General features: G+C 38.0%; 2 protein-coding genes across 2 annotated transcripts; both read right to left on the bottom strand.

Moving 5' to 3' along the window:
• Nucleotides 1-1,639: 1,639 nt before the first annotated feature.
• On the bottom strand, nt 1,640-9,559 carry LOC132549287 (ryncolin-1-like). The gene is made up of 5 exons (XM_060213209.1): nt 9,388-9,559; nt 8,365-8,501; nt 3,468-3,564; nt 2,912-3,076; nt 1,640-1,890 (listed from the first exon to the last, which is right to left on the bottom strand). Exons 1-5 carry the CDS (start codon nt 9,557-9,559, stop codon nt 1,640-1,642), a joined length of 822 nt encoding a protein of 273 aa, XP_060069192.1.
• A 6,930-nt stretch (nt 9,560-16,489) lies between these two features.
• LOC132549272 (uncharacterized) lies at nt 16,490-21,277 on the bottom strand. Its single transcript, XM_060213189.1, has 4 exons — nt 21,089-21,277; nt 20,501-20,627; nt 19,654-19,862; nt 16,490-16,873 (listed from the first exon to the last, which is right to left on the bottom strand). Exons 1-4 carry the CDS (start codon nt 21,275-21,277, stop codon nt 16,490-16,492), a joined length of 909 nt encoding a protein of 302 aa, XP_060069172.1.
• Between the last annotated feature and the right edge of the window lie 1,993 nt (nt 21,278-23,270).

Raw genomic sequence — 23,270 nt, 5'->3', positions numbered from 1 at the left:
AGCTGTATGATGTAGCATCACTGACGAGCCCCAGAAGGACGAAACAGCTGTATGATGTAGCATCACTGACGAGCCCTAGAATGACGAAACAGCTGTACGATGTAGCATCACTGACGAGCCCTGGAAGGACGAAACAGCTGTATGATGTAGCATCACTGACGAGTTCTAGTAGGACGAAACAGCTGTATGATGTAGCATCACTGACGAGCCCCAGAAGGACGAAACAGCTGTATGATGTAGCATCACTGACGAGTTCTAGAAGGACGAAACAGCTGTATGATGTAGCATTACTGACGAGTCCTAGAAGGACGTGACAGCTGTACGATGTAGCATCACTGACGAGTTCTAGTAGGACGAAACAGCTGTATGATGTAGCATCACTGACGAGCCCCAGAAGGACGAAACAGCTGTATGATGTAGCATCACTGACGAGCCCTAGAAGGACGAAACAGCTGTATGATGTAGCATCACTGACGAGCCCTAGAAGGACGAAACAGCTGTATGATGTAGCATCACTGACGAGCCCTAGAAGGACGAAACAGCTGTATGATGTAGCATCACTGACGAGCCCTGTATGATGTAGACGAGCCCCAGAAGGACAGCTGTATGACGTAGCATCATTGACGAGTCCCATAAGGACGAAACTGCTGCATGATGTAGCATCACTGACGAGCCCTAGAAGGACGAAACAGCTGTATGATGTAGCATCACTGACGAGCCCCAGAAGGACGAAACAGCTGTATGATGTAGCATCACTGACGAGCCCCAGAAGGACGAAACAGCTGTATGATGTAGCATCACTGACGAGCCCCAGAAGGACGAAACAGCTGTATGATGTAGCATCACTGACGAGCCCCAGAAGGACGAAACAGCTGTATGATGAAGTTCAATTCATTGTTTGGCTCTGTTGTATCTTACTCTAAATTATGAAAAGGTGCTATCCCCTTGTGTGTCTATTGTACAATATTTGAACTACAAATAATGATTTGACTGTGGTTAGTCCATTTTTTTCAATAAGATCAAAATAGCTTACGCTAAGCGTGCATGCCAAGACCCTAAGTTGACGGCAGTTAATCTTAATTGACGGTAATGTTTATAGTAGTTGACCATAGTAATACAGCAGTACGGTTAGGACCACGAACACTTTGGGTCAATACGGACACCTGAAACAGTTTGACTACGATAGAAATACGTTCACTTTACGTTCACAATAAGGTAAACCAAAGCCAACCAGCCATTTTGCTCGTAATTCAACTAAGCTGACTGCATTCAGTATATTTAAAACTTTCTCTATTTTCCTTACCGTAACTTCATGAATGCACCCGTGAGAAGAGGAAACAAGAAATGTAACACTGATATTTTCCATTTCCTGTGAACACAATTAGCATTTTACGTCGGAAGTGTTTTTATATCAGATTTACCGAGACTTTTCTCATATCTTAACAAATTTCACATATTTTCTCTGGTTCTCATGAGCAAAAATCAAACTATTAAATAAACAAAAAGCAATGTCGTTATCTCAGTTGTTTTATTTAAATTCAACATATGCCTATGTAGTAGGTTACGTTACAATGGTTATTTGATCATTTCAAGAACACCATACAAGGAATGCCCAAATTTGAACAAATGTTTTATTTTGTTAAACCGGAACTGGTCTAATTTTCATTTCCGTCTTCTTTAGTACGTACAACTCCCAGTTTTTGAACGATCCCCAGATAATACCAGTCTCTGCTTTGACACCATACTTGCCGTTGATGTTGGATTTGAAACAGTCACTGTACCAATAACCCCCGGAGTGCGTCTGCGCACAGTTGACAGACTGAGCACCATCATTGTCAGCGTCTGCCGTGGAGAAGGCATGACCATCGTGGTCAAACTTTAAGGAATCACCTTATGGGAGAAAAACACAGAAGTTCTAAATGGGAGCCACAGCTGTGTCCGAATTTTTGCGAGGCACAGCAAAAATTGTTACCAAGGTACCTAAAGTCGTTGTAATACTTTTTTGTGAGTCAGATGTTAACATCAAAAATCGTTACTAAGGGAATTATCTCCGTAGTTACTTTTTATGTATCATATCTAAGTACAAGTAATTAATTTTTCGTTGTTTGCAGCCCACTGATTCGTGTTTTTTTTTCTTTCTGGAAGAAAACTCCCACACACACGAACATCTAGCTCCGCCCACTTGATAATGATTGGAGAAGTCAATGGTAACACGCCATCTTGCGGCGGGTCTGTTGGAACTTCTTTCTCGTATGAATGAAATATCAGTTGACATACTAACATGGTGTTTTTGACGCAAACAAAAACATAACTACAATATCATAAAATATTCAAATACCTTATAATGTCCACAAACAATAAACAACAAATAATTAACGAATTTCTCAGGGCAAAGATTTTATATTTTACATTTTTACACATTTCCGTTTTGGAATGTTATGAGCCCACTAATGAATGAATTTTGAATACTTTGGTAGAACGAATTAGCTGTCGATGACGTCACGTCATATCACGCATGCTGTTATGCGTAGTTATTTGTTATAAAATAATCCTACATTAAATTTTCAAATTTATACATTTATTATTGGCTTTGAGATGAATATTTGCTTTCAAGCAAGAAACTTGCCGATGGTTACCAAGGGAATGGCATTTGAGTTTGTGAATTGCTGGAATATCACCCGTCAGAGGACATGACTACTTCTACTGAGACCAGCATTTGATGGTGTAGTCTGTATCCACGTGACGTCAGCGGCCGTAAGTATATCATATAGTCAGTGACTTTGACCTTAAAGACTCGGGACGGAACGGACATTAGTAACACTATACGCCACCCCCGGTAAGATAATAACAGGACATAAAATATTACTGTGAACAACAATTTAAGTATAGATACGAGTCACTTGATACTGACCTGCGTCCCCGGAGTACCCGTCAATGGACAGACGATATTTTGACGAAGCATCACCGACAGAGAACGAGCGATAGTTGGCCACCTTCCGGTTCCCTTGAAAATCCTCGAGGACCACTCGCAGTTCATACAAACCACTGGCAGTCAGGGCGTGGATGTTCTTGTTTCCTGCCGAATTCCAACGATTTAATAACATTACGTTTTTAAACCGTCAATGGATGTCAAAGTTGATTTAGAAACATGTCCCAATGAAAAGAAGTACACGAGTGCTTGTGATTATTTTTTAATTTGTATATTCATTATAGATCAATATCCTAATATGTTTTGTTATGTTTTCGTTGTTTTAATGCCTATCATTTTTTATTTTAACATCATTAGGGACATATTTAAGGAAGTTATTTAATCATATTACCAATAATAAGAAAATCAATTCCAAAAACGTTACTCAATTTATTTTTCACGAATCAGAATTATTTTTTCAATCACCATTATGTAACAAAGCTATATGAAGTTACATATAATACGTCGGCGAGTAAATCGTGTAAGGGAGACAACTCACCAAGCCAATGTTCGGATGTAAGATTACCGAAGCCATCTTCATAGTCTTTCCAACTACGGAAAAAATTTTCGCTGCCATCCTGTCTCGTCTGTATTATCTATTTCAGAAGAATTATGAGGGCCATCTTACTGCTATGATTCATTCATATAATATCTTATATGAAAGACACTCAACCCCCTGCACGACACTGTATTGTCCCATCCCCAACAATTCGTCGATATTTCCAGAAATAAACTTATGATACATGTATTATTAAAATGGTATAATTAGATAAGTCTGACCGAGTATATAGAATCTCTCTGACTTTGTTGGATCCGTGCGAGATGGTCGTAACATCAACAAAAGCATAGACAAATGTTCCCCAAATTAACGTTAAAAGAAGATCTATTTTCGGATGTAGCGTATTTACGTAAATTGCCGGTGACATTGTCAAATAGAAACGACCGATGGTTATTGGAAATAACTGCTGGTATTTAGCGCTATTTACTGATGTTAAACTCGACAATGTCTGCCATGGTTTGTCCAAAACGCCTACATTGTTCGGAAGATTGTCGACAGATATAAAACCGTAAAGATAAATTCCTTAGTTTAGCCGAAATTAACACAGATTTCGTTGTACAGTAGGCAACATACACACATTCCGTTGTTCAGTCCATAACCAAGACAGATCCAGTTCTTTAGTATACAACAAACACGGGGCCCGTTGTTCAGTAGTCAATAAACACGGGACCCGTTGTTCAGTAGTCGATGAACATAGGGCCCGTTGTTCAGTAGACAATACACTTAAGGACCGTTGTTCAGTAGTCAGTAAACACGGGACCCGTTGTTCAGTAGTCGATGAACATAAGGCACGTTGTTCAGTAGACAATACACTTAAGGCCCGTTGTTCAGTAGTCAATAAACACGGGACCCGTTGTTCAGTAGTCAATGAACATAGGGCCCATTGTTCAGTAGACAATACACTTAAGGCCCGTTGTTCAGTAGTCAATAAACACATTTTCCGTTGTTCAGTCCACAACCAAGACAGACCTGGTTCTTTAGTATACAACAAACAGGCTCGATTATTCAGTAGACAACAAACACGGGACCCGTTGTTCAGTAGTCAATAAACACAGGGCCCGTTGTTCAGTAGTCAATAAACAAAGGACCCGTTATTTAGTAGACAACAAACACAGGGCTCATGGTTAAGTAAAGGCGATGGAAACATACTCTGTGGTTCAAAAGACCACAGACGATTTTCATTAGACAACAAGCATTACAGTAAATAACAGACAACATTGTTCAATTGAAGATAATACTGGACAACTTGACCGAATTACTTTGAAGTTTTGATCGACTTTTCATACGATTCTAGATTCTAGTGTCGGAACTCAAGTCCTATGTAAACTGGGGAAAATGATACGACGGAAACCTTGTCATGTGACTTCATCTCGAACAACTAAGACGTTCCGAAATGTCAATAGAATCTTAATTTAAACTCAGTCAATTAAACTAAGGCAAAAATAAAAGTGGTTTAAATGAAGACTCATGAAAAAGTACAAGAAGAGTAACCCCATCTGTTCCGAAAGAATAAGCGCCTTCTGCTTTATCGACGACAGCCGCCATGGAAACCTTAATCAGTTAAGGTAAGTGATATCACTTTCCCAAATAAGAACCAGGTAAACAACAACGATACAATGTGGCAAATATATCATAATATTAGTGTTATTGAGTATTTCCCAGAGGGACCAAGATCTTCATCAATCTGTATCCTTTAAAACCCTGTGCAATGAGTTTATCCGTCAGTTGACGAAATAGCAGGAAACATGCACTCGAATATCGAATCAACTGTGTTAATACCATATGTTGGGAATGCATGAATGTTGCTTGCCAGGGATGGAACATTCACTGTCGGGAAATGTATATCATCGCTCTTATCATTCAGTCACGTTCTCACACGAGAACAAGGTATACAACAATGGAACAAACAGGCAAACTAACGAACATCCAATACGCCCAGCTTCATGTCACACAAGGAAATAGAACATTTCATTATTAGATCACTATGGCGATAATTAAACTAGTATGACTTCACAAACCTGCGTTACGAATTGTTTGGCAATCAGTTGACGATTTCTTGCACGAAAATCGTAATAATGGGAACAGGCCATTGAATATTGAATGATTTAAGATGCAGGGATATTGCTATCTAGAAGTGGAAAATTAACTATAGGGAAATTGAAATCATCACGCTTATAATACAGCTTGAAGGAAATTATCCATGTTTGTTTCGTTGTAGGAAAAGATCGAGATAGGCAGCTGATGTAGAAGAGTCTGTCGTGTCTTTTATTTCCAGTTCTGGGGGATATATACAATAGACGTAGTCAATAATTTACTAGTTATTTAAAGACAAAACGTCATCAATATATATTAAGGTGAAATTAAACAACTTTGTAGGGTTTTTGTTACCTAATTTGGTAAGCTCTTCAATAATTTCAGCCTCGAATGAAAACAAAAAGGAGTCAGACAACAAAAATGCACAGAGGGGTATGCCAATAGTCTGTTGGCAGATGCTGCCAACCAGAAACTCGATCATTTTTTTTTTTTATGATTTCGTCCTCCGTACATTTCTTTTTTTATTTTATTGTCAATCTTATGAAATGCACTTCAGTTTAACTCACAACAATATATTTACACCGCCGTTCTTTGAGAAGGAAGTCCTCATAACAATTGAACGAAAGCGTTCTTTCAGTTTAGGATGGGGTATGGTGACGTACAGGGTGGAAAAATCAAAAGTCCTTACAGAAGAAACGTTTTTAGAAGGGGGTGTTGAAAATTGGTCAACAGCTCTTTGAAGTTCTTTAAAATCCACATACTATTAAGTAAACAGTATCACAATAAGCCTGTAACCCTGATCGAGGAAAACTGACCTGTGTTTTGTTGTCAATTTCAAGCTGCAAATTATCTTACGATAGATGGACCGAATGGCCTTAACCCACCCAGAAAGTAAATCCAACGCAGCATGTTCTTGTTTTACCCTTTCTCTGGCATAGATTTCAACACAATCCATAAGTGTCTTGAATTTCAAAATCCAATTAATGGACGGGGTTTCACGATATTCATATCGCCATCGTCATAATCTAGACAATCATCATAATCTGGTATCAAACTCAAATAGGATCTGATGTTTTCTCGTTGTAACCTAGACACGCCTCATTGTAACCTAGACCAAAACACAGATAGGCTCTGATGTTTCCACATTGTAACCTAGACTAAAACACAGATAGGCTCAGGTGTTTCTACATTGTAACCCAGACCAAAACACAGATAGGCTCTGGTGTTTCTACATTGTAACCTAGACCAAAACACAGATAGGCTCTGATGTTTCTACATTGTAACCTAGACCAAAACACAGATAGGCTCAGGTGTTTTCTCGTTGTAACCCAGACCAAAACACAGATAGGCTCAGGTGTTTCCACATTGTAACCTAGACCAAAACACAGATGGGCTCTGATGTTTCCACATTGTAACCTAGACTAAAACACAGATAGGCTCAGGTGTTTCTACATTGTAACCTAGACTAAAACACAGATAGGCTCTGATGTTTCCACATTGTAACCTAGACCAAAACACAGATAGGCTCAGGTGATAGGCTCAGGTGTTTTCTCATTGTAACCTAGACCAAAACACAGATAGGCTCTGATGTTTCCACATTGTAACCTAGACCAAAACACAGATAGGCTCTGATGTTTCCACATTGTAACCTAGACCAAACACAGATAGGCTCAGGTGTTTTCTCATTGTAACCTAGACCAAAACACAGATAGGCTCAGGTGTTTCCACATTGTAACCTAGACCAAACACAGATAGGCTCAGGTGTTTCCACATTGTAACCTAGACTAAAACACAGATGGGCTCTGATGTTTCCACATTGTAACCTAGACCAAAACACAGATAGGCTCAGGTGTTTCTACATTGTAACCTAGACTAAAACACAGATGGGCTCTGATGTTTCCACATTGTAACCTAGACCAAACACAGATAGGCTCAGGTGTTTCTACATTGTAACCTAGACTAAAACACAGATGGGCTCTGATGTTTCCACATTGTAACCTAGACCAAACACAGATAGGCTCAGGTGTTTCTACATTGTAACCTAGACCAAAACACAGATATGTTTCTACATTGTAACCTAGACCAAAACACAGATAGGCTCTGATGTTTCCACATTGTAACCTAGACTAAAACACAGATAGGCTCTGGTGTTTTCTCGTTGTAACCCAGAACAAAACACAGATAGGCTCAGGTGTTTCTACATTGTAACCTAGACCAAAACACAGATAGGCTCTGATGTTTCCACATTGTAACCTAGACCAAAACACAGATGGGCTCTGATGTTTCCACATTGTAACCTAGACCAAAACACATATAGGCTCTGATGTTTCCACATTGTAACCTAGACCAAAACACAGATAGGCTCTGGTGTTTCTACATTGTAATCTAGACCAAAACACAGATAGGCTCTGATGTTTCCACATTGTAACCTAGACCAAACACAGATAGGCTCAGGTGTTTCCACATTGTAACCTAGACCAAAACACAGATGGGCTCTGGTGTTTTCTCATTGTAACCTAGACCAAAACACATATGGGCTCTGATGTTTCTACCTTGTAACCTAGACCAAAACACATATGGGCCGTGGTGTTTTCTTGTTGTAACCCAGACTCGCCTTATTGTAACAGTTTACTCGTAAGTAAGATACAAATACGGAAGGGACCCGGTGTTCCCGCGCTGTTCCCTTCTAGCCTAGACCCTAGACCATAGACACAAGACTCGCACGTTACAAACGTTAATGGTTTTGGGTTCCTTATGTAGATGAAAAACAGAGTAAGTCATTTTTCTCCCATACTTTACTTACTAGCCATCCACCGTTGTCATCCTCCATGTCACACATAACCGGAAGTGCCACGCCCTGCAAGGTTGGGGGGTATACTAGATACTTGCCAGATGTATTTCTTCCAGACTCCAGAACATCCTTACAGTTACGTGGGTCGACTGTTATAAAAACACACGCAGTACAACACATTGTATTGTTTTTATTACAATCAATTACGGTAATTCTAGAAGATATTTGTAATAGGTGAAAACCCCGCTACCACGTAAATCAGTATCAATGTCCGATGACTTTGCATTATTTTTCAAGTGTGACATTGGACCCTTTAACACTGACTGATGACTATTGTATTATGATCGTATGGAGTATATATGGATCAAATGATTTGACGCTGGAAAACATGGACATGCCCCTTCCCGATAAGATTGCGGGAGTGTAAAAAACAGTTCCGTGTTCAATCGCATCAGTGAAATTGCTTGACTTTTAATAAAGCTGTATAATTGGTGCAAATGTTTCTCACAGCTTGTAGATGAAGGGAATAAGGACGTTTTAAATGCACTGACGTTAATGACAGGCTGGGAATAGAGAGTGAGGTCATACGAAACGTTATTGCGTTCTCATATTCATCTTTCGGAAAAGACGAACGCAAATAATTCACCGTATCTCAAATGTGTCTACAATTTAGTATAGTCTGTTTCAAAATTCTATCATTATTCATGCAAAATATTGCATATAATAGAAGACCAAATTTAGCTGAAACGCGATGTTTGAAAACAGTTTTTTCGATGGTTATTCTAAGTTTCATTGCAGACTAACTCTTTTAATTATATATGCATATTTTATGCTGTTTTTTAACCTTATTAACGACAAACTTACTCGTTATTTGTTTGTGAAGACTTCAAAACGCTGAACTCACACAATCGATACAATGCCGCTTCTGAATCAACTATGAAAAAAATCCTTATAATTTTATAATCTAAGTTTGGTCAAGCTTTAAAGGGGAAACGTCAGAAGCTAACATATAAATGCACCTCCTGATTCACTTACCCTTCACTCCATTACACTTGGCACCGCTGTCGATAGCTGTCTGCATGACGTTCATCTGCTGCTGCAGACTCTGAACCATCGATACGAGAGTGGACAGATCATTGTTTTGCTGACTGGTGACACCAGTACACAGAGAGAGGGCCAAAAGCAGTAAAATAACGGGTACAGCCATGATGGTAAAGTTCTGGGCGAATGTATGATAAGTAAATTAGTGTATCTTTGTATAAGTAACAGTTACTGCAGGGGAGAGGCTTATCGTTGAAATCGTCTCACAGAGAGCAGACGTGGACTGCTAATTTAGAGAATCATTTGAAAATAACATACAGGTAGCTTGTCATGGTAACACACATTGAAAAAAAAACAGTATGTGGTCAATGTACAATAGGAGAGCATTTCTGGGCAATAATTGTTTTTCGAGGACGAAATGACAATTAGCAATGTTTTCTGGGTGATAGAGCAGAGGGTAAAAGCTGGTCTAGTACTGAGGAAATTAATTCTTAAAATAGCGAGTAGTCAACTAAGACCGGAAGGAATTGACACTCTAGCTGTGCGCATGACACCGGAACTGCTGTCAGTGTAAACCAAGCTGTGCGCATGACGCCGGATCTGCTGTCAGTGTAAACCAACGGTAATTTTTATCAAGTTACTTTTTAGGAGTAGAATGTAGAAATTCGTATTTTGATATGTTTACTATGTTAACAATACATCAACATCGGACGTCAAATGATAATATTTTTACGATTGCTCCATATCTAGGTCTCGGAGAGTTAGAGCATTGCTGTCATTCTCTGTCAGTGCAGGAAGTTTGCAAATGTACCCGATGTCGTGCGTGACCAGAATTCATTCCTGACGACGACAATTACTGTAAAAATCCTGATATAGGATTTTATGCCAGGAATATGATTTGGATGACAAATGAAATCCCCAATTGATATCTTATTAATGCCATAGGTGATGGAATAGTTCAATATGGAGTCTTATTAAGCCGAACTAATCCGTCGTTTTATCGACTTTTATATATCGGCTTTGAGTCAGAACGATAGAACTTCGTCCTTACAAAAAAAGAGGAAATCAGAAGATAATTCGGGAAACGCAGAATATAGGGACAGAGCCGATATAAACATCTGTAAAAGTCGATAGAACGTCAAAGTAATTCGGACTAGAGTCTTCAATAAAACGACATGTGTAACACTAACTTCTGTAACCGGATCTAGCGGATGCAGATTAGTGTAATCGGGTTTTTAATAGTGGATTGGGTTACAACAGTGGGTATCATACGCGTATATTCTTGTTAGGAAATTGACTTTTTCAAAGTGATATGAGCGTCTACATAAATATCTAATGAAGCTTAGAATTAAAATTCCTATTCCTGTGATTGTAGACATCACGTGTTCATCCTGCTAAAATGACCAATTGTTCCTGTAATTGTAGACATCACGTGTTCATCCTGCTAAAATGACCAGTTGAATACCTGGTACAGGTTTAGATAGAGTGATCCCTGTCCCCTGGTCAACCTGAAGGGTAAATAGCTCCCTCTCCCGGAGATAACTGCTGGACACGTGTGATGCTACTTTGGACTACCCTGATGTTCGCTGGTCTTACTGACATCGTGCTGACCCTAGTTGATCACAGCTAGCCAGTAGTCGGTGAAAATAAATCTAATAAAATTGGTGCATTCTTTATCACTTCCCGACAGCAAATTTAAAAAATTCAAAAATATCAATCTCGCTCTGAAAGTTCTTGTTTTATCAATAGTAGCAATTAAACTATTTCACAGACCACTAGTAAATTCTAACTAAGCTTTTGGTTACTGGTGCCTGGACGAACGTCAGAACTCCAGCCATACAAGGGGTTAGGAAAGCGACATGTGACTAGGTCGGCATTCAAACGATAACAGTGAAAAGAAATCTTCATTTTCGCAAGCTTGGCGCACACGGATTGAAAAGTCTCTTATCTATAAACATTATTGTTGTTTTAAAGTTCACTACAAACATTTACGTTCTTTTTCATTATCTTCTATTAGAGCAGAAACTCGACAACGTGACTTAACAAAATCCCCCAACACAATATTTCACGTTTTATTTACGACGTATATTATAGAAATAGACAACAGTTATAAACATCATTTCACCAGAAAAAAGGAATCCTCTGGTAACTTTCCATTCAGACAAATCATTGCATAATCACAGCGTTGAGGTGATAACTGCATAAATATGCACAAGTGGAGTCATGTGACTATAGAAGGCGTGGCTAACTCTAACGTAAAAGGGAAAAGAAGAAGATGGGCGTAATATCCGTTCAGGGTGTGTATTGGTATTATATCGCATATCTTGTATGAAACTTACAAGAGTACAGCTCTTCAAAAACTGAGTTACCTCCCTTCCCATATATATTACCAATGATATCCGTAGGTCCTTAAACCGGAAATAGTTCTTCAGTCGAGAAATATTCTTGTTCAACCATCTTTTTTTTTTTTTTTTATAGAAAGAAATCAACAGACCGGGATTAGAATTACCTTCTTTAGTGTACATACAACACTCTTTCCTTATCTGCACACCGTATCCCGCTATAAGCATATATATGTTTATTAATTTGAACAATATTTCACACTCATACAAAGTATAGTTTGCAGAATAAATGCTTGAAACTTTAATTTCTTTAAACACAACAAGTAGATGACCGTTACAAGCCACTACAGCAGCTTACTAATGAGAAGCAAAGGTGGAAACGTGTCACAGGCTTTCATGTAATCCATATATCCAGTACTTCTGTCCATAATTAAAACTTCGTATAAATGAAAGGAAGATGTACTTTATTGTTTTGCTGTTTCTCCGTATGTGCTTAGTTTTATGGTTCCTTGAAACATTTCAGGATTTTACACCATACTGATGCCATGCTGATTGGGCAAAAAATGTCCGGTCTCACATATATCACCTTTCTTGCATATGTCGCACGCCTTTGTTTTTTTTCAGTCTCCGTTGGATAGTGAGTGATTGCTGAGTTCTGTTATCAGTCCGTGTTAAATGTAACGACCTACAAGTTGTGAATTCGTGTCAGTTATCTTTCAACTGTTGACCGTCTTGTTTGCTAGATCTGTTAGGGCGACTGGCTCGGTGACCGGTGTCAGATAAGGTCAATTGATGACCACTATGGATTTAGGGCAGGAAGGTCCAAGATTATTCCTTGTCTTTTTTCATCTGATAATTGTTTAGTTCATAATTTGCTATGTAAACGTAAATTGATATCATCCAGCCTCAGTTCCAGTGTAAGCCTTTAAGCTAGGTGCACGTCTGTCCTTACCTTCAAGTCTAATACAATTGGAGTTTGTACCTGTATTCGGGAGCCTGCTGAGGTAGCAGCCCACAAATAGATTTGATTGTTTTTCAGGTATGCAAGGTGTAGTTCACCTCATCCTGGTGACTTTCCTGACTTTTAGTTTGTAAGATACGCGTGCACGTCTTATTTATGAACTTCGACGATAACATATCTGCATTGACTGTTTTTGTTTTGAATTATCGGTTAGCCTTCAATTCTGTCTATTACAAACACTGGAAACGTTTGCCAGAACACCTGTCCTTTTTTCTCTTTCACTTGTGTGTCTTTTGTAAAATCTTGTAACATTGGAAGAGTTTTTATTCTCCGTTGCACTGTACAGATCGTCGATACCAGTTATAGGTTTACCTTGTAATTGATGCATCGCCCTATATAGCCATTGGATTTGAATTCACTTTGGCTGCCAGATTGTGTTCGAATTCTTTCCAAAGTTTGCAAATGAGATTTACTACTTGAATCTTAACTTTGTTGTTTTCCTTATTCCTTGTGTACTTCATGGTCTTTCAGAATGGATCTTAGTATGTTATTTGTTTTTCTGTTCGCACTATATCTCCAGTCGTTCGATAACTGTCCAGCTAATAAGACCGTCCATTTTTACATTGTCATACCTAAATTTGCTGGTTTGAATAAAGCACTTATTTAAAACTCCTTTCTGATCAGCTCTGGTGTAGGTTTGTCAAGAAATCTTCTATCGTTTTTTCAGCTTAATTTCCACAAACAGGTTCTCCTGAAAATCGGATTCCACAAGTATTTCTGAAACAATCTTCACTGGTAACTACTTACATGTGTGCCAAACATTTGGAAACCGCTGCTGTCATATCCTAGAATCTGGCTTTGGATTTATCTGGCTTATGTTATCTGGTGTCTATCACTCAATTCTGATCATTTTTTTAGTCATGATATGAATTAGTGTAAAAAAATTCAAACGCCTCTGTTGCTGTTTCTGGTTTATTTGTTGTTTTATTTTGATTGCCCTCCTTGTCCAGGATTGACCTCTGACTTTGTAAACATGTACCCGCGATGAGCTGGTACCCTATTTGGTTTTGTCTTCCTGCGTTTTCCCCTTTCTACTCTGGTGAGATTCTGATCCTGTACTTCATGAATTCTTCACTGTCTCCCAGTGGTCACGAGTGACACCACTAATGGACAAGATTTTATCACCTTACTCTCTATAATGAACCTTCCCAACCTGATATATTTTAAATTATCACTGTCTCCGACATCACATTTAGGATCGTGTTTGCGGCCTATGTAGTATCGGATACTCTCATCACGTAAAATCACAACATTACATTCTAGCGATTTCCTCTCATTGATCAAACATTTTCGTGGTTGGGCTTTTACTTCCTCGGCTTTCCCGTCAGTGATAAGTTACCTCCCCTTCTCCTCGTCAAATTTCCAGGAGATTATTTTTCCAGTGATAAAATTCTTTCCTCGCATATCCCAGAATTTATTTTGCATATTTCCTCCAACTTCTTAATTGCATCAGTTCTGATATCAATTTTCATTTTTGGTTAACAACTATTCTAGTGCAAAATATTGCGATTCTTGAAGAAAAGACATATTCTTGTTCAATTTCCCGTTTCTGGACTCGTTGTAAGAGCCGCTGAAGCCGCCGCCGTTGCGTTTATCTTTCACTGTGAGGCTTTCTCTTAAAAGTCATATATACTTAAGATATTTCCACTGGAACTATTGATAGACATAAAAAAATCGAAATTGTGGTCTGAGAATGTTACTTTAACGTTTCCGTATTTTCTATAAATCTATTTTGTCTCCTAATCCGAAATTCCCGATATGGGTCGCTCCTATCTTATCTTATTTTGGAATGGTTTTATACAGTTTTAAGTTTTATAACTTATAATATAGCTTAACTTTACACATACTTTAAGATGTTGTGACCATTTCTTATCGGCTGTGACATGAAAATCTAACCATCTATAGCGGCAGCTATGTGAGAATGACTATTTCTATCCACAATTCCCTCTCTTTTTATTAGCTATGATGTTCACCGACTCCATGCAAACCATAATAAAAATAAATGTTTGACTATGAACTTCACTTCAACCTTGTAAAGACTGTGAAGCCGAAATCACCGTTCCTGGACAATCCATGGCCCGTGTCAATAATTTAAGAGCCCAGAAGGACGCAACAACTATATGATGCAATATGAATAATTGTTTGGCTCTGCTGTATCTAATTTTTAAATTGTATTTAAAGGTGCTATTCATTGGTCTTTTGTACAATCTACAGAAAATGTTGTTTTTTCTAAACCTCTCTAAATGTGTCGGGGTTCGCACCACAGACCTTGTACCCAAGACTCATCGTTTATTCTTTGCTTCTTCATCCAAGGTTGCCTCTTACTAAATTTGATCATAGGATTTCAAAACGCCCCCCCCCCCCAACCCTATTTCCCCTGCTGTGTCCTTTCCTCCTGCCACAACCTAAATTTCATATTGATCAGACTACCGTTTAACATAAAAAAAAGTACTAAACAGAGACGAGGGGGCACAGACTCGCGCACATTTATGACCAAGTGTTAAACAAAGCGTAGTCGAATCGACTACATAGTTGTTATATTGTTATTTTTTTTGTAATCTTTCTATTATCTCGTGACACTATTTTTTAGCTGAGCGTACATATGATTATAGTACAACTGAAAAATTCTGGTCGATTTCTCATCATCTGGTTTGCTCCGGGCGTCAGTGTAAGTATGCTTCACACTGATCAAGCCTCGGAACGTGACACTTAAATCGTCTACTGGTTGTGTTACAAGAACTATTCTACATACACGTTGTTCCAGTTCAGGTGATGAGATAGATATATTCCATTTGATATGTGATTTATGATATTAGACACTTTTTTCATTTCATCCGACTTTTCAAATGAAAAGAAAATCTTTAACTCGTTTCATAAATCATACATTCATTGGAATTCCATTTAAAATTTCAATATATTATGCGTTTTCTTTATCGATATCTGATATGTTGAGCAGAACACCGTAGATTACCCCCAAAGTGTTTACTGCCTTGCTCAAAGAAGCATCTAAAGGTGAACGAAGTGTTGGTATTTGTGAGCGTCCTTCACCCACTCCAGTTGTGACGGGCACCGTACACAGATTAGTAATTATCTACGTGCCCTCCGCCAAAAACAATAACATTTCCACATTCTGCAATCATTATAGACAACAGTTATTAAGAAAATGAACATATTGTCACGATTTTTGTGTTGTATAGAAACATGATCAATATGCCCTATCAGGCTTCGGTGGACTTTATCATAGACATCTAATCGATGTCAGTAATATCAAATGCTACCCACGTTATTCGTCCGAGAAACTCTTGTCTTTACAACGATATCAAAGCTAAAAGTAGAACAAATAATGATGTTTCTAGTACACGACGCCGAGCCTTCGTAAATCCTGCCTGCAAAAGCATAGCAAATATCAGAATCGTGACGATACTACATGTAACATGTACATCAGATTCCCCTCTAAACTATTTCTCAAAAAAAATAGTTACCCATGACGTATTTCTATAATTCGACATATTATAAAGAATTATATATTTTTAATATGTACCCCATAATGCTGGCATGGATGAATGAACGGACGGACGAACCTATCCACAGGTGGATGTTTATTCTCCTTTGCTTAAATCGCCTTACCCCTTCTCAATGCGAGAGTAGGACCAAACATTTTACCCGTGGCAGTCTGGTTAAGTAATCACAGTTACATTATATATATAACAGTCGAAATTACTGTATCACATGATTATACTATGTTTATTACATTATCATGTCTGCGCATGCTCTCTAATACGCTCCGTTCGACTCGGCGGTAGAGAGCGCGGCGCTGCACGTAGTATGTGCCTTCCACGCCGCCCCAGATCACGAGCAAACCGATGGTCAGTGTGGCACAAAAGAACGCCGAGGCCACGCAGATACAAAATATAACTCCAGACTGGTCAACAGCGTGACGAGTTGACCAGGGATTTGAAGATATACGGCGGTATTCTCGGTCAGCCTCCACGGTCATAATGGCGGACATACACGTGACGAGGGCAAGGAAGACAATGGTTGCCGCTATGGCTGCACGTCTCCGCCTGGTAAACGGCCGGAGACGATGTAGGTGATGGTATAACTGGTGGAGCGTCTCCTGTAACAATAAGACAGGCAACATCATGAACATGTACACGTGTAAGTCAATAGTAAGAAAATGTTATCGCATCAAAAATTGTATGAGTTTGCGAGAGCCAGCTACAGTGTAACTTCGTCCAACATTCTAATAAGAGCCCAAATCCTTGATATTATGTAGTAATGTTATTTTGACATTATTTTAATATGTGCTATATGCATTTGTTATTGTTTTAATATTATCGTTAGGCGTGTCAGAACCGGAAGTCGGCCTTTCGTATTATTCGGTACGTGGCGCATTGCGACATGGATTTTAGCGCGCGCGCGAGTATGGCACGTGAAAGTGAGAGTGGAGCGCGAGATGGATGTTACGTTTGTATTTGTAAACCAGTTTGTACAGTCTGTCTTATCTATTATTAGTATATTTACGGGGGATATTGGGTGATCTGGGAGCGCAGTGGTCATTTTGGGCAGAGCGGCCGATGCGGCAACATTAACAAGTTACCTAGTCATAATTGCTATTTGTGGGACACTAGCTATATGAGTAATGTAAGTACCCGATACTTAGTATGTAACTATAAGTATAATTTAATATAGTATCTATTTAATAATATATTTAATTTACGTAATAGTTTTGTTTCAAGTAGAAGTAAATGTTTTCGGAATCTAGTGAATTCAAATATTGGGTGTGGTCAATTTACATTTTGTAATAAGCGTATAGGTCTACAGTTTTAAAGAAGAAGACTTTGATGTGTATCGTACTTTCCTTTTGTATAGTATAAGCTTCGAGCCAGAATTGGTGCTCGGCGGACTTCGTCCGGGAAAAAAAACCTTCGCATTGAAGAGGTGGGTATTTTATGTGTATTAATGTCTAATATTATATATTCGTTAATTTATAATTAAGCTGTGATTTCTGTGTAATTTATAGGAATGTAGTTAACAGTGTAATTGTTAAATAAGTAACTGACTACGGTCATGATGACATTCATTGATTTTGTGATATTCTTAGTGTGTAATAGGTGTGATTGGTAGTAATATATGTTGTATCTGTTGCAGGTTTTTTTTTATTACTATCTGAAAATAAACGCTTAAACGAACCCTCAGAGTTGTGGTTTTGGTATACGAAGAAGCACGACTACTACAGTTATATGCAGTCTTAAAAAGCTTTCAAATAACTCTAAGTGATTAAACACTTAATCTAAAACTTGCTGGACAGAGTTACGTCCCTTCCCAATCTAATAAGGGCGAACATACGAGCTATAGGCGGACGCTCTACCAATTGAGCTAACTCGTTAGTTCTGTTTTAGGAACTTGGCTCCAACTTCAGGCTCCCTTGCTTTGCTGCTATCTGTATGTCAACTAATACAATGACGAGTTACAATCAGCTTAATGATTCAAAGCAGATCTATAACAACACTTTGCAAATACACCGGGCTAAGGAAAAATAATATATGACATTTTCAACAGAGATATATAGAAGAATATCAGATTTGTGGAAATGCTGTCTTTCATTACAGCGATAAGGTACGCTTTTGCAGAATTCTATTCTTTTTCATCTTGGAAAATTTACCTTCATTATTAAAAAAATGTGATGAAGAAAATATTCATTATGTATTTTCAGCATAATAATATATTTCCCTCTTGTTTCTAACAATCTGGTATATTTCACTCATGTTTCTAATAATCTGGTAAATTCACTCTTGTTTCTAATACCTGGTATATTTCACTCGTGGTTCTGATAATCTGGTATATTTCACTCGTGTTTCTAATAATCTAGTATATTTCACTCGTGGTTCTGATAATCTGGTATATTTCACTCGTGGTTCTGATAATCTGGTATATTTCACTCGTGGTTCTGATAATCTGGTATATTTCACTAACCACTGGGTTCTGATAATTCACTCGTGTTCCTAATAATCTGGTATATTTCACTCGTGGTTCTGATAATCTGGTAAATTTCAATCGTGGTTCTAATAATCTGGTATATTTCACTCGTGGTTCTGATAATCTGGTAAATTTCACTCGTGTTCCTAATCTGGTATATTTCACTCGTGTTCCTAATAATCTGGTATATTTCACTCGTGGTTCTGATAATCTGGTATATTTCACTCGTGGTTCTGTATATATTTCACTCGTGGTTCTGATAATCTGGTATATTTCAATCGTGGTTCTAATAATCTGGTATATTTCACTCGTGGTTCTAATAATCTGGTATATTTCACTCGTGTTCCTAATAATCTGGTATATTTCACTCGTGGTTCTGATAATCTGGTATATTTCACTCGTGGTACTGATAATCTGGTATATTTCACTCGTGGTTCTGATAATCTGGTAAATTTCACCCGTGGTTCTAATAATCTGGTATATTTCATGCGTGTTGGCACGTACCAAAATATTAACCACAGTCGTAAAGAAATTATTTGTCATTACTGGACACACTGTTAAACATTATCAAGTATTTATTTTCGGGATTAGGTGAGTATACGTTACAAAATATACTATAAACTAAATGTTAAGAGAACGACTGTGGTCGTTGAGACGTAACCAACAATGTAAACAACACCACAAAATCAATATGTCCTAAAATTGATTGAATGGAAATACAATGCGGTTGGACCCACAAGCAAAAAGATTATATAACAAATATGAAATGTTAAAGGTTAGCAAGTGCTTCACTGTTTTCTGGTCAAAAGAGAACACAAAAATGATGATATGAGAGAATATTTTACATCGAACAGTGTGTTGAAACAAATTATGAAAGATAGGTTTCTTTGAGAGCAAGTACATGAATTTAATTGTTACCGTGATATCCTCGGCTGGCATGTAATTCTGCTCCAGATGGCGGTCAAGGGATCGTTCCAGTGATCCAGGGGGGCTAATACCCTCAAACCGTCCCCGACAGATTTCGCAGCGCACGCTCCGCTGGTGTCGAACCCATTCCCGAAGACACGACCGGTGGATACGGGCTGTTGCCCCCTTACAAGCACAGCGCGTGGTCTGTATCGGTTCATCTGTGTTGTAAACAGTCTATGTGATATTTTTTTCCAACGTAAAAAAAAAACCTTACTCATTAAAACAAAATATACGCGAGGTCGGGGACGTAAGGGGTGTCCTTTAGCTCGTATTAGAACTCTCTGTATTTGTTGTTGCGAGAAATACCGATTACATACCACAATGGAGTTGAATTGATTTACTTTTAAATGAATTTTCTTAATGGGAATTGAGGTACCAAATGCATTTCACAAAATCATTAGCATGTGCAATGAATCGTTGGGGAGCATTGACTCAGCAGGGCAAATTGTCTCTGTGGAGAGCACTGACTCGGTGAAGAATATTGACTCATAGGTGAACACTGACTCAGTGGTAATTATTCAGTCATTGTGGAACATTGCCTTTATGAGATCATTGACTCGGTAGGGAATATTGAGTCAGTGGATAGCATTACTTATTGGAGAACGGTGACTCAGTAAATAACATTGACTCAATGGAGAATATTGACTCAATGGAGAGCGGGAACATTAAAACATTTTGTAATATAACGCTATTGTATACAAATTGAACTAACAACCAGCATGGCCTGTCTGTCCGAATCTTTAGCTTTCTATTTCAGATGGTTTTTGTTCTGCGTATGATATGAATTATAATTTACCCGTGTCTTTGTTCGATCCTTGGCAAATGCGGCAGACACTTTCCTCTGATGTTGAACAAGATGGCGACGCCAAGTTTACTGAATCCTGTGATGCGGTGTCATTTCCTGGCTGTGAATTCTCTTCTGTCTAACAATATAATAAATTCAAAACTATAACATATTCGGATACTGCTGGTTCACGAGGACCTGTTTAGTAGCGTTACACATCAGTGGGTAAGCTTATATACGAATGACCAAAACAAGCGTCAGTGGTTTCCAAAGTAACCCCACAGATTAGGTCTCAGACATTTTAGTTATTATAATGAAATAGTTGGATAGCTGGAATCATGTATGAAATTATTATATTGCTAATGTATTAAGCATACAATATATAACACAATCCATCATATTTCTAGGATTATAAGAACTTTTACTTGACATATAGTCTAGATCGTTCTGGCGACTCCCGTGTCCAGCCGCTGACACTTCTGATTGGACGACAAACGAGTCGAATGCATTAGGTCACAATGTTGAAAACTACCACCATTGACTAGTAAATAACGAACAAGTAGACCATATTAGGTTGTAAGTTTATCGAGGTGTTTGTACTCCGTTACCTACCTCCCTGTTTTTAGGAGACGCATGCTGTTCACGATCATCATCTTTGTCCTTAGAATTTTTCGACTCTGCCTCTTCGGTTCCAGGAGAATGCAGATCGTCAATCGCCGTATCTAAACTGGTCCTGGTCCCGGTATTCACCAAGTCTGGCGAGGGAATCTCCACAATGGAGATTTCCATCGCTTAGTTTCACAAAGATATTAAAACATGTTTGAATAGTTTTACGACGTCCAAATAATAAACGGAAATGACGTCATAATCATGAAGTTGCTGTTCATTCTTGGCGGGAACATCACTTGGGTAAATACATGTGAATGTAAAACAGATATCAGAATTAAAAGAAAAGAGCTGTTATCAAGACAGACTCAAGAAACTAAAATGACGTTTCATGGGGAGGGGAGATAACTCGCCAGAAAATGTTGTGGTTGAGTATTTCTTAACAAAACTTTTGGACTACCCAATATGTGATAAACTGAATCCATTCAAATATATCATTGTCAACAGTACCAAATCCGAGTTGGGAAGGGGTAGTGGAAATCGCCTGGAATTTGAGGAAGTGACCTTTACAATTCTCGGCGAACGTCCAACTTCAAAATTTATTTTAATTTTATGGATGCCGACATTTTTGTCAAGTTGTAATGTAAGTATGTCATATGCAGCCATTTAGGACGTCCAGCTCGCGCATGCGCGGATTTCTCGCTTCAGGTGAACGATTTTTTAAGATAGATTACATAGCGGCATTTCAGAAAGATAAAAAATTATCGATTTGCATATAAAAATTCCAGAATGTCTGCCTCTGATCAATACATTTAACATTTCTTCGTTACAAAAATATAATTTCAAAAATTTTAGAAGAAAATTAGTTGTGTCTTTTTTAATTGAAACCCACACAAGTAAGATCTTCTAAATTGATAAAGCCATTATGTACCATGAATATTTATATCCCCTTCCATGAACACAGAGTAATTATTTTCTCACAACACCGCCATCTCATATTCAGCACATATTTCAGACGTTTGTCGACTCCATCCTGAAATGGCCCATGTACCACTTGGCTCATCATCATTAAGTTTATCCAGGATATATTTGCTAATTGCTATGCGTCCCAGGGCAGTTAACTTTCACACCTCGGCGGCAGGCCTTCTTTTTATCCCCGTTCTCCATCCGTCTTATCAGAAATGAGGTGTCTTCAAGAAGAAGATGGTTTCTTCTCAGAAAATATTGGTGATTTTTGAAAATGTATATTTGCTTGTATGCAGATGACACTGTAATTCAACCTGAATTTGCTAAAGATTTACGGACAGCTCTAAATATCTATGATGGTTATTGTCAAATCTGGAAGTTAAGTGTTAATACATAATGAAATGTAGAAATCAAGTTAGATTTACATTTTCTGATGAACATCTTGAAGCTTTTGACTCACATTCATACTTGGGAATATTATTTAACCACACTGATTACTTCTGTAAGGTAAGAAAAAAGTATCAAAACAAGCAGAAAAGCCCTGTTATGTTGCTATGGAAAAATAGAAATATTAGTCTACAAGTTGATTTACAACTGAAATTATTTGATATTTTGTTTCTCCTATATTACTGTACTCGTCAGAAATTCGGGGATTTGAAAACTTAACTATAGCTGAAAAATCCACTTACAGTTCTGTAAAAAAAATCTTAATATGGGGAAAAGTACTCCTAATTTCATAGTTTATGGCGAGACTTGACGTTTTCCTTTAGAAGTGCGAATCAAATTAAGAATGGTGCTTTCTGCTATCACAAAATACTAATAAACTGTCAACATGTTAATGGTATTTAATATCAAGTATTGTTTGGACAAATTGTAGTTTCTTTAATGATATATATACAATGTAACTGCATTGTTACTATCAATGTATATCTATAACTAGTACAGATGTATGGATTCAACCATCCTGTAACACTGGTCAAACGGAAAATTAATGGCATTTTAGTGACACAGATTTACAAATTACTTTCTGCGATATACGGTGATATTTCAGTTGCGAATAGCTCAAACTCGCGTTTTATTTTTAAAAGAATCAGAAAATATTTGTCACAAAGTTAACGAGATCAATTTGGACATTGAGAGTGTTTTGCGGGAAAATGGTATGGAGACAGTAATAATAATTAAGTATAATTGATACAGTTTTTCTATGCAA

This window comes from Ylistrum balloti, unplaced genomic scaffold, assembly GCF_031769215.1.
Source record: "Ylistrum balloti isolate Yb309-2 unplaced genomic scaffold, AGI_CSIRO_Ybal_v1 Utg370052, whole genome shotgun sequence".
NCBI lineage: Eukaryota > Metazoa > Mollusca > Bivalvia > Pectinida > Pectinidae > Ylistrum > Ylistrum balloti.
This window is presented reverse-complemented; position numbering and strand designations above follow the sequence as displayed.

Bases quoted from the DNA above. Each gene is read 5' to 3' on its own strand.
- LOC132549287 (XM_060213209.1), bottom strand. From the start codon at position 9,559: ATGGCTGTACCCGTTATTTTACTGCTTTTGGCCCTCTCTCTGTGTACT. The intron at 3,565-8,364 runs GTAAGTAAAGTA...CTTCTGAAATAG, and splicing joins ATGACAACGGTGGATGGCTA to ATAATACAGACGAGACAGGA. The intron at 1,891-2,911 runs GTCAGTATCAAG...TTCTCCCATAAG, and splicing joins CGGGTACTCCGGGGACGCAG to GTGATTCCTTAAAGTTTGAC.
- LOC132549272 (XM_060213189.1), bottom strand. From the start codon at position 21,277: ATGGAAATCTCCATTGTGGAGATTCCCTCGCCAGACTTGGTGAATACC. The intron at 20,628-21,088 runs GTACAAACACCT...TTATATTGTTAG, and splicing joins ACAGGGAGGTAGGTAACGGA to ACAGAAGAGAATTCACAGCC. The intron at 16,874-19,653 runs GTAACAATTAAA...TTATTGTTACAG, and splicing joins TGCCAGCCGAGGATATCACG to GAGACGCTCCACCAGTTATA.